The sequence below is a fragment of the Alosa alosa genome, chromosome 24, assembly GCF_017589495.1.
Source record: "Alosa alosa isolate M-15738 ecotype Scorff River chromosome 24, AALO_Geno_1.1, whole genome shotgun sequence".
In the NCBI taxonomy this organism is placed as follows: Eukaryota; Metazoa; Chordata; class Actinopteri; order Clupeiformes; family Clupeidae; genus Alosa; species Alosa alosa.
In genome coordinates, this window is record NC_063212.1 from 1,502,520 (window position 1) to 1,518,627 (window position 16,108).

At 42.2% G+C, this 16,108-nt stretch overlaps 3 protein-coding genes across 3 annotated transcripts; 1 reads left to right on the forward strand and 2 right to left on the reverse strand.

Annotated features, from left to right (window-relative positions):
• The first annotated feature begins 1,700 nt into the window (after positions 1-1,700).
• On the forward strand, positions 1,701-5,748 carry fgb (fibrinogen beta chain). The gene is made up of 8 exons (XM_048236014.1): positions 1,701-1,834; positions 2,118-2,135; positions 2,478-2,678; positions 2,955-3,138; positions 3,611-3,952; positions 4,109-4,231; positions 4,427-4,712; positions 5,122-5,748. The coding sequence occupies exons 1-8, from the start codon at positions 1,739-1,741 to the stop codon at positions 5,348-5,350; spliced, it is 1,479 nt and encodes a 492-aa protein (XP_048091971.1). The 5' UTR covers positions 1,701-1,738; the 3' UTR covers positions 5,351-5,748.
• A 190-nt stretch (positions 5,749-5,938) lies between these two features.
• Positions 5,939-10,455, reverse strand: LOC125289273 (fibrinogen alpha chain). Its single transcript, XM_048236016.1, has 4 exons — positions 10,329-10,455; positions 7,995-8,178; positions 7,576-7,721; positions 5,939-7,307 (listed from the first exon to the last, which is right to left on the reverse strand). The coding sequence occupies exons 1-4, from the start codon at positions 10,425-10,427 to the stop codon at positions 6,996-6,998; spliced, it is 741 nt and encodes a 246-aa protein (XP_048091973.1). The 5' UTR covers positions 10,428-10,455; the 3' UTR covers positions 5,939-6,995.
• Positions 10,456-11,114: 659 nt separating this feature from the next.
• Positions 11,115-14,895, reverse strand: LOC125289274 (fibrinogen alpha chain-like). Its single transcript, XM_048236017.1, has 5 exons — positions 14,778-14,895; positions 14,382-14,498; positions 13,452-13,635; positions 12,730-12,875; positions 11,115-12,328 (listed from the first exon to the last, which is right to left on the reverse strand). Exons 1-5 carry the CDS (start codon positions 14,826-14,828, stop codon positions 11,528-11,530), a joined length of 1,299 nt encoding a protein of 432 aa, XP_048091974.1. The 5' UTR covers positions 14,829-14,895; the 3' UTR covers positions 11,115-11,527.
• Positions 14,896-16,108: the final 1,213 nt, after the last annotated feature.

Genomic DNA, 16,108 nt, shown 5'->3' on the forward strand with positions numbered 1-16,108 from the left:
TAATTATTCTAACCATTCTAACATGAGATAGGGCCTACGTGTGAACTTCATATAGGCTACCCCGTTTTTTATTTTTCTTGAAATGAAATTCAGTTAAATTCAATTAAATTTGTGCTTTATTGGTATGACTGTAGGCCTATAATGTCACTAGGCTTGAAGCAGGAGAAAGATATGGAGAGTGAAGGGCTCATACAACGAAAGATTTAAACAAAATGATCCAGGAAGACATAAATATGAAAGACATCAAAAATGAGGAAGTGCTGGTAGAAGAGGTCGAGAGGGATGAGAGATAAGGGCAGCTCCAGTCTAAGAACAACCGTATTTTTGGATGATAACTTTTATTGGGGGCCAAAACAAGAGTTGAGTGACACCGGACTATGCATGTACAATGAAACAGCAAATGTGCGTTTGTGTGTGTGTACTGTAGGCTATGTAGTGTGTGTGTGTGTGTGTGTGTGTGGGGGGTGACTTGTGTCTGACTCAGTACACTGCCAGTGTGTATGTGTGTTTGTGTGTGTGTATGTGTGTGTGTGTGCAGGTGTGCGCTTGCGTGTGTGGCGAAAACTTGTGTGCACTGCCAGTGTGTCTGTGTGCATGTGTATGATGCATGTGTGCCAGTATTTATGTGTCTGTAAGTTGTGTGCACTTTGTGTGTGTGTGTGTGTGTGTGTGCACTGTGTGTGTGTGTGTGTCGTGTGTGTGTGTGTGTGTGTGTGTGTGTGTGTGTTCGTTCACGTATGGCAGTGTGTGTGTGTGTGTGTGTGTGTGTGTTTGTTTGTGTGTGTGCGTGTGTGTGTGTGTGTGTGTGTGTGTGTGTTCACGTATACCAGTGTACAGTATGTGTGTAAAAACTTGTGTACAGTGCATGGATTTGGATTAAACAAAACCCCCCAAAAAACATTAAAAAGAATAATTATTTTTAAAAATAAAATTTCAAAAGGCCTTGTGAATTAAAGCACTTACCCTGATTGTGAAAGTAGCCATTTGTAATGATTAATAATTACCCCCTTCCCACAGGCTCTACGTTTCTAAACTCATGTTTGCTCTGAGGACAAAAGTAACAAGCAAGTAGCCTAACACTCATTCTTAAATAAACTTTTGGTGCAAACTCAGTTTGTTGTTCTAGTTCAGTGCCACTGTCATTGACTCATATGTGTCTCTGCTGGCCAACCCCTCAGCATTGATTGGGTCATAGACCAGCAGAATCCCACTAAACAACCTACTTGACTTGCATAATAACAGAAGAAACTTGAATTTCACACACCTTACCTGCAAATATACAGAACTCATTATGTAATTACAGTTCAACATTGATTGAAAAAATAATGGCATTATCATTGCCAGTGAATTGCTATGTCTTTGGTTTATTGAATTGGAAACAGAGGTCAGTCAGAGTAAAACTGACATTTCCTCCCCCAAAACTCCATGGTCACTTTTGCCTCACTGTTGTCAAAATCCAGCATGCCTAATTTCATTCCCCCATACCACCATTATACCTTGTAGTACAAGGACTTCATCAAAGCAAATGGATCCACATTTCCCAAAACTATTCAGAACATTGACTCAAAATAAATAGAACAAGAGAACGATGAGTGAGCACCAGGTTAATCATCAACCTTCTCTCTGTGATGAAGATCACCCACGCTGTGAGGTGGGTGGTGGCCTGTGGGTAGATGGTATATATATGAGGGTCTCTGTCCTGAGAGGGTAGTGAATCCACAGCCTCCGAGCAACCAACATGAAGATATTATTAGTGCTTTGCCTGTGTATCTGCACTTTGCCTATCTATCAGTCCCTGGCTGATGAGCTGGATGAGTATGATGATTATGGTTTGGTCAGTATTTGCCTCTGATTTTTGATCACTTGTCAGTATTTTCTGAATTTTCCTTCCTATTACCACTACAGTGTTAATGTTGGCATTAGAACATGTGGCATTAGAACAATGTTGGCATAGAACATGTGAATAGCATAGAATTGCAAGATTACCATAAAAGCATAGCATAAAAAGTGATAAAACGTTGATAGTCCAAATAATTTTTCAGCTGTAGATAAAAGTAAATGTGCATAATAATTTGACATCTCCTCTAAACATACAATATGTCTCATGTCTTCCACAGGATCCAAAGGATAAAGAAGTAAGTGTTTGAACATCTCTGGGATCACTAGTCCCCTCTCCTGCTTGCTACATGATAGGCTACACCTTAACTTCACTTTCAACTTATTTCATTTCTTTCCGATGTCTTCTTTCATGCTTCTTTGTTTCTTTGACATATATTTCATTTTTTATATTTGTATGATAGTCTTTATCAAACTGATGTTTACAAACGTTATACTGGTATTCATATTGTGTAAATTAAAGAAAAAGTTACCGTATATACAGAAAATGGACTGAGTGGTGTAAGTGGTATGGTGTAATAATGATGAAAAACAGCATCCACTTCAACCCACTCACTCTGCTCTGTCCGGTCCTTTTGCAGGGCGCCGTAATTGATCCCAGAGGTCACCGTCCAGTCTCCAGAGGTCGCGAGACGTACGTGCCGAGTGGCGGCGCACCCCCTCCTATCTCCGGCCGTGGTCGTTACCGTGGGAGACCAACAGCTGCACCCACTACATCAAAGCAGGAGCAGAAGGAGGAGCAGCCAGATGCAGGAGGCTGTACCCATGCCTCAGAAAGAATGGTGACACTGTGTTTACAATTGTTCCTTCATAGATTGATCGATTAATTGATGGAATTCTATCAATGTTTGGTCCAGTCCTGCAATTACTATGTGCCTAGGCCACGAGGATAGGTAAAAATTCTATTCTTAATCTTTTAATCCTGCTCTTGAGAATAATTGCATTTTTGTGAGCTGTGCTAGGTGCATTATGTTAAGTTGGATTCCCATTGCATGAGCTTGTTAAGATTGGTTCTGGGCTTGTTCAAACTGGTTCTGCTCTCCCTTGGTTCTGATAAGGGCGTGCTCTGTCCCAATGGCTGTGAGCTGAAGAACACCATCCTCAAGCAAGAGCGTAACGTCAAACCTGCAGTGACTGAGCTGAAGAGGGGTGTGGAGGAACTGAACCGCGACACAAACAGCATCTACAAATACGTTAATGGGTTGTCCGACGAGCTCCGTGAGCGCCAGAGAGTGACCGATGGTGAGAGCCAAGCCTCTCCTAGCCCAGCAGCTTATCTCCACACTTTTACATTTCAATCATTTGCTGCTAAATGTGTCCATTTAGCTGGCACTTTTATCCAAAGCCACCTACAAACAAGGAATAGCATTCGAGCAGACCTTATAATAACAATACAAAATCAATACAAGATAACCAGAAGATGATGGTGCAGAGATTTAAGTAAAATCAGAGGATGAGTTCAAGAGAGACAATAGTAGATAGAAAGAAAAATAAGTAAATGGTCCACAATGCAAGATTCTTAAACTAATACCCAAATGAGAACTTATCATTTACACATTTCCCTACAAATTAGCACAATATGCTAACACCTCTAATTATGACTCAACATACAGCTTGAAATGACTGCCTTTATATGGAACCTTAAGAGTTTCACCACCATTTTGTGTCCGTGGTTTATCCGCCTCACCTTGCCTTCTCTACCGCCCGTCACCAGGCAATGGGCAGCTGGTGGGCGAATACACCAATGACCTGGAGTCCCAGCATGCCTTCATCAAAGAGGCGGTCAACACCAACTTCCCCAGCAACATCCGCATCCTGCAGGGCATCATGGACACGCTGCGGAGCAAGGTCCAGCGCATCAGCCAGGCCATCGTAGCTCAGCGGGATAAGTGCAAGGACCGCTGCACCGTCACTTGCCCCATCCCCGTCGTGTCCGGCAAGGAGTGCGAGGACATCTACCGCAAGGGTGGCACCGAGTCCCAGATGTATTACATCCGGCCTGACAGCTTCTACAAGCCCTACAGGGTGTACTGCGACCAGACCACACTCGACGGAGGTCAGCTGAGTGACATGATGTCTAACCTCTTCTTTAGATTACATGTTGGATTGGACTGTATTATTGAGCAGCGTGCAGTTTTGTATTGTAGGCTATTGTGTTGTTATGTGTGGCATTTGTCACATTTGTTCACATGTGCTTGTCGTCCATTCACAGGCTGGACTACTATCCAGAATCGTATGGATGGTAGTGTGGATTTCGGCCGTCGCTGGGATGAGTACAGGAGAGGCTTTGGCAATATCGCTTTTGACACAGGCAAAAATTACTGCAACACTCCAGGTATGGCCATTCAATCTCAGAGGAAATCTGAAATATTCTTATTATAATGCATGCAGTAAAATACCTAAACTTCCATACTCCGTTCCCAAAATGTTTTAAGAAAAAAGTTCACATAGCACAAACATGTCCTACAAACTTTCCCACTCTTGTCAAAAACAAACTTGACTCTGTAAATACATTCTGCTTGTCTCACAGGAGAGTACTGGCTCGGCAACGACCGCATCAGCCAGATTACCAAGATGGGCCCGACTGAGATCCTTTTCGAGATGGGGGACTGGAGCGGCGCTAAGACGCAGGCCCGGTACCAGCAGTTCACCGTGCAGGGCGAGGCCTCCAACTACATGGTGTCCATCGCCGGCTACTCTGGCACCGCAGGCGACACCCTGCTGACCGGTGCCTCGGAGCTATTTGGAGAGAATCGCACCATGACCATCCACAACGGCATGATGTTCAGCACATACGATCGCGACAATGACAAATGGTGAGCGTAGTCTGCCAAAGCTGGGACACAAAGAACACTGTGAAGATGCTTAAATAAGTTTAGACCACTGCTCATTTGCCACTGGCTATATCTGGCTATGTGAGGAATACCTACATACTGTACAACTTTAACTATGTTATCTTAGTTATTATTCTAGCTAGAATGTCTTGCCATAAGGCTCTCAGAGATGACATTTGACAAAATGTTTCTCAAGAAAGCACATAGCATAGCAGACACAGTCCAACTCTCCTCCAAGATGCATATCATACCAATCTGCATCATTCTTACACACACACAACAGTCCTTAGATCACAACAGATCTCAGCAGATCATCATGGTGTTGGTGGGTCGTTAGTTGTGTTTTGACCCCTCTGTTTCTTGACCCTCGCTCTACTCTGTGTGCCCTCAGGACCCCGGGTGACCCCTCAAAGCAGTGCTCCCGAGAAGACGGCGGCGGCTGGTGGTACAACCGCTGTCACTCAGCCAACCCCAACGGCCGATACTACTGGGGCGGCTCCTACACCAAATACATGGCCAAGCATGGCACAGATGACGGCATGGTGTGGATGAACTGGAAGGGCTCCTGGTACTCCCTGAAGTCTATGTGCATGAAGATCAGACCCTTCTTCCAGCAGTAGACCCCAGCGGACACGCAGCGGTCAGAGACGCCCAGGAATGTTTGGTCAACATGCAGAGCGTGAGGAGAGAGGAGTCTTTTTCTACAATGGACATTAGCACACATAGACACTCTGGAAGAGATACAGGAGAAACAAAACATGAAGCCAAAAAATGCTGATAGAGATCAGAAAAGTGATAGAGTTTAAATTGTGTTATATTTATAATAGCACAAGACATTGATTGTTGATTTTTACGGAGCTGTTGATGATATTAAATACATTTCATGAAGCAGAGAAATGCTGCATTAAAGCTAAACTGGTTTTCATGCTACGGTGTAAAAGAATACTGAATATGTAAATGTGTGTATGTTCAAAGTGGATTTTCAAGATAAACTTGCAATAAAGTCTCTGAGAAAATATTTAATTGCCAATTCTCATCTTATTGCATTCTTCCTCAAAAGTGGTGAAATCAATTAAACTGAACTGAACTTAAATATTATCCTATACACAAAACACAAATGTGAGCACAATAAATATAAACAACTTATTTTATTTTATAATCTTGTTTTGTATATATATATCTAAAAAACATTCAAGGAAAAGCCCACAAAATGATGCAGTGCAAGCATATCAAAACTTTCTGCAAATAAATGTTCATAAACAAACAAATGCTTCCTTTCTCATCTCTCTTGTACCACAGACCATATACAAAAACAACTGAAATACAAAATCAAATTCATATCTGCAAGGGTACCCAATTTATTATTAAACTATAAGGGAAAAACATTCAATGACATTTTTTCCACTGTCCCTATATGTAAAAAGATGGCATGCCTGCACCACGACTTGCTTGGTAGACTGTCCTCACTAGTGTTCTGGGTTGGAACTGTCCCATTCATCAAAATTGTATTGTGGAAATAAGGTACTTGCGACCTGGATTTCAAACAACCTTTCTTTTAACAAAGTTTCTTTTCAAACAAACTTTCTTGTTTAACACAGGTACAGGTGACATGACACAATTGCACCAAAAAATAATGAAGGGGGGGGGAGGGGGGCTTCTTAAGGTCTACACCATCTTCAGCTGTGATGCACGCCTTGTTATGGTGGACTAACAGCAAGGAGCTCTATAAATACACCAGGGCCTGGTCTGGCATACTGTAGATCATCTGCACCCAGTCCAGATCAAGGAGCTCTGTAAAGACACCAGGGCCTGGTCTGGCATAGATCATCTGCACCCAGTTCAGATCAGGCCCGTGCAGTCTAGCGCTAGGTAGCTGTTAGCGGTTGCGTTAGCTCTGGCTTGCCCACGCTCCCATCAGCCCATGACCAGCACAGCGCCACTCCAGCTCACACCGGCCCTTTGTGTCTTGAGCTCCCTCTCTGTGAGATGATGAAAAATAAACAGAACACCAAAACCCTGGGCTCAATATGAATTTCTTATTGTCAACAGTTCACAAACATTGGACTGTGTGCACTTTATTCGAGTCTTTCCCTAAACATGTGCAATGCACCATCATACCTCTACAGTAAACATATGATATAAATAAAGATTGTGTGGTAACAGACAATGAGCGATGGCTTGTTTATGAAGATATTTTTGACGCAAACAATGCAGTCAACTTATGAGGTAGTAAGCCTTTGCCTAACTGCTGAGAAAATCTGATTTTCAGTCCTCTAAGTCAAAGTCATTGAAAAGTTCCTCTAAAACGATTTGGTTCAAGTCGATGTCCTCGAACTGTGTTAGAAACTCCTTGCGTACTATCGGGATGCTTCTGTAAGAGTGGGAGCTGGGAGGACGGAGCACTGGCTGTAGGACGAGCTTCCTTATGTCGGCTGGGAACATGGCTTTTTTGGTAGTCAAAGGGTTCAATTTGGCTAGCTGGCTCTCCATGTCTGTGTAGGCGTCATGGTCGATGTGATGGACAAAGGTGTGTTTGCATGACCCATGACAAGCTCGAAGTTTGATGTCAATGTCCACCTGAAGAGCCAAACATATGAAGAAATCAAGTTAAGTAATCAGTTCAAAGGTGCCCTGTCTGCAGTGAGCACACAGCAAAAAACAATCGCAAATAGAGATTGTCGGGAAAATCTAGGCTGTTATCACTGATATTCAGTATTACAATGTAATAACACACACATACTGTTCTCTCTCTCTCTCTCTCTCTCACACACACACACACACACACACACACACACACACACACACACACACACACACACACACACACACACACACACACACACACCTCCATCCGTCGCATATCGATAATCTGCTGCTGTACGAGGCTGTGTATCTTGTGTAGTTTTCTGGAGAGCTCTGTGGAACGTCTCTGCAGTAGCGTCAGGTTCCTTTGAAGGTCCTCAAACCTCTCTGCATATCTCAGCTCAGCAACTACCCAAAGTTGTTTAAGCAATTCACTTAATTTAGTTAAGGTTATAAACCCAAAAGAAAAGTTATGAAACGCATTAATATATCACAGATTATATTGATATTCAGTATAATATAATTTATCTATACATCAGAAATAAAGACAAACAGAAATACTAGAAGTACAGAATAATATATATTAATACAAATACATTATGAAAAATAGAATAGAATAGAATAGAATAGAATAGAATAGAATTTGTGAATGTGAAACTGGTGAGGTGTTTACAGGCCTACCATAGTTCTTGACTATGATCTTGCGGTGGGTGTAGTAGATGGCTGTGGTCATCAGCATAGCTGAGGAGATGGCACTCTGGTACGTCTGAGCCTGTGAGCAGACCTGCCCCAGGCGTCTGTGGAAGTCGGTTTCTGTGGCATCTATCAGACCGTCCAGCCGACAGCCAGATGGACATTTGTCAGTCTGTCGAACATGGAGATTACATTTTTTGGGGTTAAAGAGTAATGGAACATATAAAGATATTATAAAAAATTTACTTTTAAGAATACTTTTCATGGAAACTGTGCTTTGTTTTTTGGAATTCTTTAATTTTGTTCAGGTAAATCAAAAGATTTATCCAAATGGATTACTATCCGAGTATCATAGTGTTTGCAGAGTTGTTGACAAAATGTTCAAAGCAAATGAAATGTTCGAAAATAAATATGGATTTAGTCCAATTTACACAAAAAATAGTACTGCTGTAGTACAATACTATACCAACCTCAAATACATGCATTAGGCCAACTTCAAACTATACACTATCCTGCTGCTAATATTCAATAGCTTGCGGGTCTGGACAGGGGTCTGGTCAAATCTAAACTCATCCATGGGCCCTGTTTCTCTCACTCTGGTGTGTACGTGGTCTGCCACTGCCCTATCAACATCCAGGGCAGACACTAGCACTGCGTTCACGACCATTGTATGAAGGTCCCTTCAGACGAGCTTATTCAATGTAATGCTATTGACATGTGATGATATCAAACACATACAGTACAAGTGTATTGAGAAGAACTGGGGCGGCGCACAGAGGGTTATTGCTTTTTATTGAGATCATTGTGCGCTATCATGTTGTATACGGTTTATTGAGATCATTGTGCGCTATCATGTTGTATACGGTTTATTGAGATCATTGTGCACTATCATGTTGTACACATGTTTACTCTGTACGATTCTGAAATGGGACTGTCAACCAGTAGTCTCTAAACGTGGATGTGTATATTTTGTAAGGATGTGTGCTGTATCCAGTGGTGGAGGAAGTACTGAATCTCAGTACTTAAGTAAAAGTACAAATACACAGAGAAATATTTACTTTAGTAAAAGTAAAAGTACCACAATGACAACCCTACTTAAGTAAAAGTAAAAAGTACCTGCTTTTAAATGTACTTTAAGTATTAAAAGTAAAAGTATTTGCATAATGATTTATTCTCTTAATATCTATATTCTAAAAAAAAATAGTATGGGCTGTGGCATTTTAATTAAGCTAGTTTTAGGTTAGGCTATATTCGACTAGATAGTTTTAAGCTAATGCAATTGTGCTTACCATCTGTGGCCCAGTTTACATTCTGACCTACAATTCTAGAGACTGTAATTCTGGTTATCTACTAGGGTGATCTGCTGAGTATATCATTCAGCAAAACACGAGAGCCTGAAGTTTAACGGGGTAGACCAGGGAAACGTCGGGTGGATCGTAATGCCAATTCTGCTGATTGAACAGAAAAGTTGCTGAGAAAGGTGTCTTTATGATTAGGTTCAGTTTCACTTGCACAGACGCACATAGACATTGAATGAGCGCTCACATTTCTAACCCCCCCCCCCAATTGTAGGCTATGCATCTTTATTTGATCACACACAATTAAGAAATATTTTCTAATCTGGAAAATGCTACGTTTTTTCCGGCCAGCGGTTCTATAATAGTCCACCATTCATTTGTGCCGCAAATGATCAGACGTGTGACAGAAGCATGGGCATAGCCTGTAACTTCGCTGATCCGCGGAGAGCAATCTCATCGGAGAGGAGGCCCTAACGCTGCAGATAACAGACAGAGAAAGACACAGAACACAGTTGCATGTCCAGTGTAGCCATGGGTCTGGTGAATATAGCCTACCGAATGCAGATGGCTACAAGCTCACGCTTTGCCTGGTCTAGACTAGAAGCTTATGTTTCAAAGATTTAGAATCTGTGGTAGCAACCCCGCCCCCTGGTAAAACAAACGTGTTTGTCAGAGAGAAAAAAAATCTGATCATAAAATGTATCGTAAAAAGGAACGATGGTGTTGTAAAAATGTAGCGGAGTAAAAGTACAGATAATTGCTGTAAAACGAAGTAAAAGTCAAAAGTATGCACTATAAATTCTACTTAAGTAAAGTACAAATACGTGGAATATTTACTTAAGTACAGTAAGGAAGTATTTGTACTTCGTTACATTCCACCACTGGCTGTATCCACTGTTTTCACTTTTTCTCCATTGACCAAGAAAGAAATATCCACACAGAGAATAAAGGCTAGTCTAATCTAATCTAATCTAAAGGCATATTTCTTGAAAATGTTTTGGGACTGCAGTTCAGAGGAACTTACCCACTGGTCGTCTGAACACAGAGAATATGATGGCTTTGCTGGGCACCGGCTGTAGCGACTGCTAACAGAGCCGTGACGGTAGTGTGGTCGGAGGAGCATGTGGTCTCCTTTCAAGGCCTGACACTCTACAACACAAAAAGAAACACATACACTTGTGCTTATTTTCATACATAGAGTTCTAAGAAAAGTACATGGATAATACTATGACTATAACCTGGATTCACATTTTGTTGTGCTGTGCATTATTTATTTGCTTTGACTTATTTGCTTTGCGATAGCTGGTTTAGTGCAGTACCTTCAGCCAATGTCCTGAGTTTCATGGTAAATTTAGTAAAGTAAATGTAAGTAAATCTAATCAATAATGACAATAACAGGGAACTATTTTCACAAATATGTGACTTTGTTGGGTACATAACTGAAACTAGGTCACAATAACCACAACCTGCTAAACTAATAAAGATCTCTGTAATGTTTGTTTTCATTTATCTATTTAGTCTTTACGTGAATGTATTTATTTTCCTTCTTTATTACCTGGGAATTTAAGAGTTATGTGTCATATAGGAATTCTATTATGTATCCATGATAAATGCTCTTACAGAAATCAGCCCACAACTCAATAAATGGACAACTCAGTTGTCAGTGCACTAGTGGCAAGATCAGCTTTATGTATGAGGGATTTAAAAGAAGTGTGGATAAGGTGTGTTTTGTGTAAACTGCTCACATTATTACAATATGAATGACATCTTCATTTGTCCACAAAACTTTACAAAGATACACATCACAAACTAAAGTGAACATTATCTTTATTGATCACATGCTCAAATGGTTCTCACCTATACAATTCTCCTTATAAAACCTGTACAATTCTCATAACAGTCACGGAAGCAACACAACTTCAGATGTCTTTTCATAAAGCCTTTTTTTGAGTTTAGAGTTATTTGCACTACTTATTGTATTCAATTTCTCCAATAACAAGTTCTGTTAACACTGTCTTAAGTCTCTAGACATCATTAAACATTTCCCACTTCACAATCTTGTATGCAAAACTCACCCTGATCTCGGTATCTGATGCATAGCCTAATCTTTTCATTCAACTGTTATGTGACTGTAGTGCAACTCTGTAAAGGTTTGTCTGGATGATATCTGTTCACTCGCTAATGCTGCACTGCTGCAACCAACGTCAGGCAGCACTTTACACATTACTCTACATCTGTGGGGATTTTCTCCATTTCCCCAGCGGACTGTGTTCCTGGCCTTCCGCTCCGGGCGAAGATGTCCGGTAGGTCGTCATCTACATCGCCACGGCCAAATGCCCCAAAATCATCCCCGAAGGCGGAGCCTTTGGTGCCGCTCAGCAGGGTCTTGGTGGAGCTCATGGTCTTAGTGGACCCCATGGTTTTGGTGGAGCCTGCACTGCCAAAGCCACCGGCCATCTTAAAGGGATCACCGGTAAACGACTCGCCAAAGCCTCCCTGGGTGAGGGAGGTCATGGAGCGGTCACCCCCTGTCATGGCATCGCAACCTTCCCCGGATAACACCTCCTCGAACTTCTCCACGGGCCCGTCCTTGGTGTGCGTTGTGACTTTGCGCACGGTGCGGGTGCACTTCAAGGTGGTGGTGCTGGTGGTTACCCGAGACGTGGACGAGGCGGATGATGAGGAATCCGTACCTGGGATCTTACTGACGGTAGCTGGTGCATCGGCGGTGGCCCCCTCGGCCTGCAGCGTCAACTTGGCCTGGCCGACATCCGCGAAGTACTGCTTCTGCTCCTCCGCCTCGCTGCCCAGCCCAGACTTGTAGATGGACGGCACGGTCACCTCCTTCATTGGGCGGCTCTTCATCACCCGCAGGGAGCCCACTGACTCCACACTGTTGACCCGGATGGACTCCAGCTGGTCCAGCTGCTTGTCAATAGCCACGTAGCTCTCCCGGTCCGCGGAGAACTTGGCGTACTCAGCACATGAGCCCTTGCAGCTGCGCAGCTTCATGTCGATGTCCACCTGTTAAGAATCGACAAATAGGTAGAAACATAGACACAAACAAAACCAAACCACTAGACAACCCCAAGAGATTTGAACATTTAAACAACTGAATTTCTAAATATGATTATGAATATATATGCTCTTTTAATCCCGTGAGGGAAATTTGGTCTCTGCATTTATCCCATTCCGTGAATTAGTGAAACACACTCGGGGAGCAGTGAGGGGTTAGGTGCCTTGCTCAAGGGCACTTCAGCCGTGCCTAGAGGTCGGGGTTCGAGCCGGCAACCCTCCGGTTACAAGTACCAGTAGGCCACGGCTGCCCCCTCAAGGCCACAGCTGCCTCCTTCTGCTAACCTAACAATGTAAACACTGATTTGCTCTACTATTTCAATTAACTTGGACAATGGTGACCAACTTACCTCCAGCCTCTGCATCTCTATGACTTGTTCCCTGACCCGTGTCTTGAGGGCCTCCAGAATGTTCAGCTGGCGTTCGATCTTAATCTTGACCTCCACAATCCTCTGCCTCAAGGACTCCGCCAGTGACATGTACTTGTTTTCATCGCCTTGGAGGAGCAAAAATAGCCCAAAAATCAGCTTTTGTCTGAGTTCTCAAGCTCCCATATGGCTCCCATAATGTCAGAGCCACTGTGTGCTCTACAGTATGTGTGAGAGAGGTGCCTCAAATGCACTGGGCTACAGCTTCTATCTGCCAGTGCATGTAATGACAGCCTGACTTTGGTGTGTGCTATGAAGTGGACCTGTGTCAGTGTTATAGTGGACTGTGTAACACTTACTCCTGTGTCTGCCCCTTCCATCACTTATCTCATTGTCCACCCTACTGCTGCAATGACCCTGGACTGATCATGTGACTGGTCATCTTTTAAAAACACTACTTTCTCTTATCCAGGTGAAGTGCATTCTCTGTCAGTGTGTTCCAGGCCTAGATCCCATCTATTTGATTTGCTCATGGGTGTAGCAATCAGCCAATATGTTCTATCAGTTAAGGCTGGTGATGAAGCAAATGTGACTGCTATTCAATTTTGATTCAATTTGGTTGTGAAAGTTAGACAATTTATGTCTGTGTGTGTGTATGTGTGTGCATGTGTGTGTGTGTGTGTGTGTGTGTGTTCCAATCTTACCTGAGCTGGTGGTGAGACGATCACGAAGGTAGTCATATGTCTGCTTGGATGACTGGTCGGTGGAGCGGTACTTCTGACGATTATCATCAAGGAGTTGGCGAATCTTGTTGATCCTGTTCAGCAGATCGTGGTCAGTTTTGTCCAGGAGGCCTTGGATCCGGCACCCAGATGGACATTTGGGACCCTGGGTGATAGAAAAACAGACTCAGATTGGCATTTACAGTTTTGAATCTTCCACATCGCTATATAGAATTGTATTTTCATATCAATATTGTGCCAATTTCAGTAATTTCATGCCACTACAATGATAGCAAGGATACAAGGATACAAGGAAGGATACAAGGAAGTTTATTGTCACATGCATATAGTTACTGGAAGTAAGAAATGCAGTGAAATTATGTCTGGTGTCAGCCTATTTGTGCATTAATGGGGGTAAAAGTGCAGTAGAAGAGGGGTTTAGTAGATTAAGTGGCAAGGGCTGCATAAAAAAGGTGGGAGAGGATTGGGATTGGGTGGGGGGCACCAACAAGGAGCACCCAAGAGCAACAGGGGCAAGGAAAAACTCCCTTACTATACTTAGTACTACAGTGATATGGAATAAAACGTTTGACACCACTTATAGATTGAATAAAGGAAATAAACAATAGTGGCCAATTTACTGTACTTTTGACCACTGATACACCAGAGTATTTTAAATGAAACAGTACAGTGATAGTCCTAACTAAAGACATGTATACTGAATCTGTACAGCATGTTATACTCTGTGTCCTGTAATAGGTCTTATGTCATGTGTTAAAACACCAAGGACCATGATGAAAATAAGTGTTAACACTATAACATGTTAGCCTTTGGATTATGTTGTCAAATCCAAATCAAATCAAATGAAATCCAAAAATTCAGGATATGAACAAGATTGGATAGAATGCCTACCCAATCATCATCTGTGCAGAATGGCCAGGTCTTCTCTGTGGCACACTTGTCAGCCTTGTATCCGTGCTCAACCGGACGAGCTCCTCGGGGATCTATGATTGAAGCCAAGTCGGCAGCCTGGAAGAGAAAGAGTGGTGGAGAAGAGGACGATACAGTATCTGATTCTGTTCAATATGTGCTCTTATATGTGCTGTACATTTACTAAAACACAGTTCATTCCCTTAAGCCTTCAGACAAGCTAACTATACTGTGACTGACATTCAAGGATTAAACTATTGTCAGTCATCAGGGCGATAACTAGACCCCCTGAATGTGGATCTGTCAAGAGACCAATTACACCCAGACAGTGTAGTAAGGGATAACGTATGGGATAAATGGGTGCAAATAAGCACTTACCCAAGCTGTCGCTAGTAGCATGCACAAGCTGAGGACTTGTTGGAGCTTCATCTTTCCTTCTCTGTTTCTGTGCGTCTGTCTCTCCCCGCAGGTCTATTTCATATCCTATAAGTGACTAATCCTGATCGAGTCATTGTTTACCTGCTGTGACTGGATATTTGTTGTTGTTATTCATTGACAGGGACAAGTACAGAGAAGGAGGTCCTGGTCTATTAGGATACAATCTGTGAGCAGTGGGGATGTGCACTTCTGTGTAACAGATTGGGGGGGCAGGGGGTGGGGGGGCATGTACTGCAAACACCCACGCTGATTTCACAATGACTGAAGCGATTGATGGGTCACTGCAGGTACTGAACATGAGCGGCTAGGCTATGGGTATCAGGACTCAGGACAGATGAGTGACTTAGACCAAATAATGACTACATGTTTTTGGAAATTCTTTTACCGTTCAGGATGAAGCATCTTACGAAACAAAGAAAATGGAAATGAAAATAATGTTTAGTTTGACTTTTCAGCATTGAGTGGCCTTATAAAAAACTGAGCTACATTTTGTTTACCTTTTGGTATATTAGAAGATTGCTCGAAATAATATTTGATTGTGTTTGTGATGTTCACATATATTGCCAGAAGACTGTGATATCTTTCTGGTCATCCGTTTTCAATATAGCTCCCAAAAGGAGTTGGTCATAAAAACTCGCAAAGTGTGCAATTACAGTAGACACTTAGGCTGCTCATTTAATTACTCATCATAGATCAAACAAAGATGACATCAGCCGACATCGAAGCTCTTAAGACAGTTAGTACTTTTTCTTTCAAATAATGTAGCCTTCTAGGGAGACCTCAAAAAGCAATGGTGAGTCATTTTTGTGTTCCCACGCAATGTTCTTGCATTACCCTGCACTATTTGAATTCATTTCAATATTTACAACATTTAAAAGATGAAAATAACATAACTATAGTGAACAACATCATCTTTATTGATCAAATGCACACTTTTAAAGGGTGTCCAATTGCAGTAAAACACTCAAAACAGTCAAAGAAGCAAAAACAATGTCTTTTCATAAAACCATAATCATAATCAATGCTATTGGCTCTACCTGTTGTTATTCACCGGCCCAATGACAGATTGTGTTAACATTGTCTTGACATCAATATTGTTATTTGCCAATGTAAATTTTGTCCAAAATAAAAAAGTCTGTTTAGATGATATTTGTTCACTTTAGTACCGGTACTGTATTGCTGCAACCAGCATGTTCCTCTATGTCTGTGGAGATTTTCTCAAACTCCCGATCTCTTGCTGCGGGCGAATATGTCAGGCAAGTCATCCACTG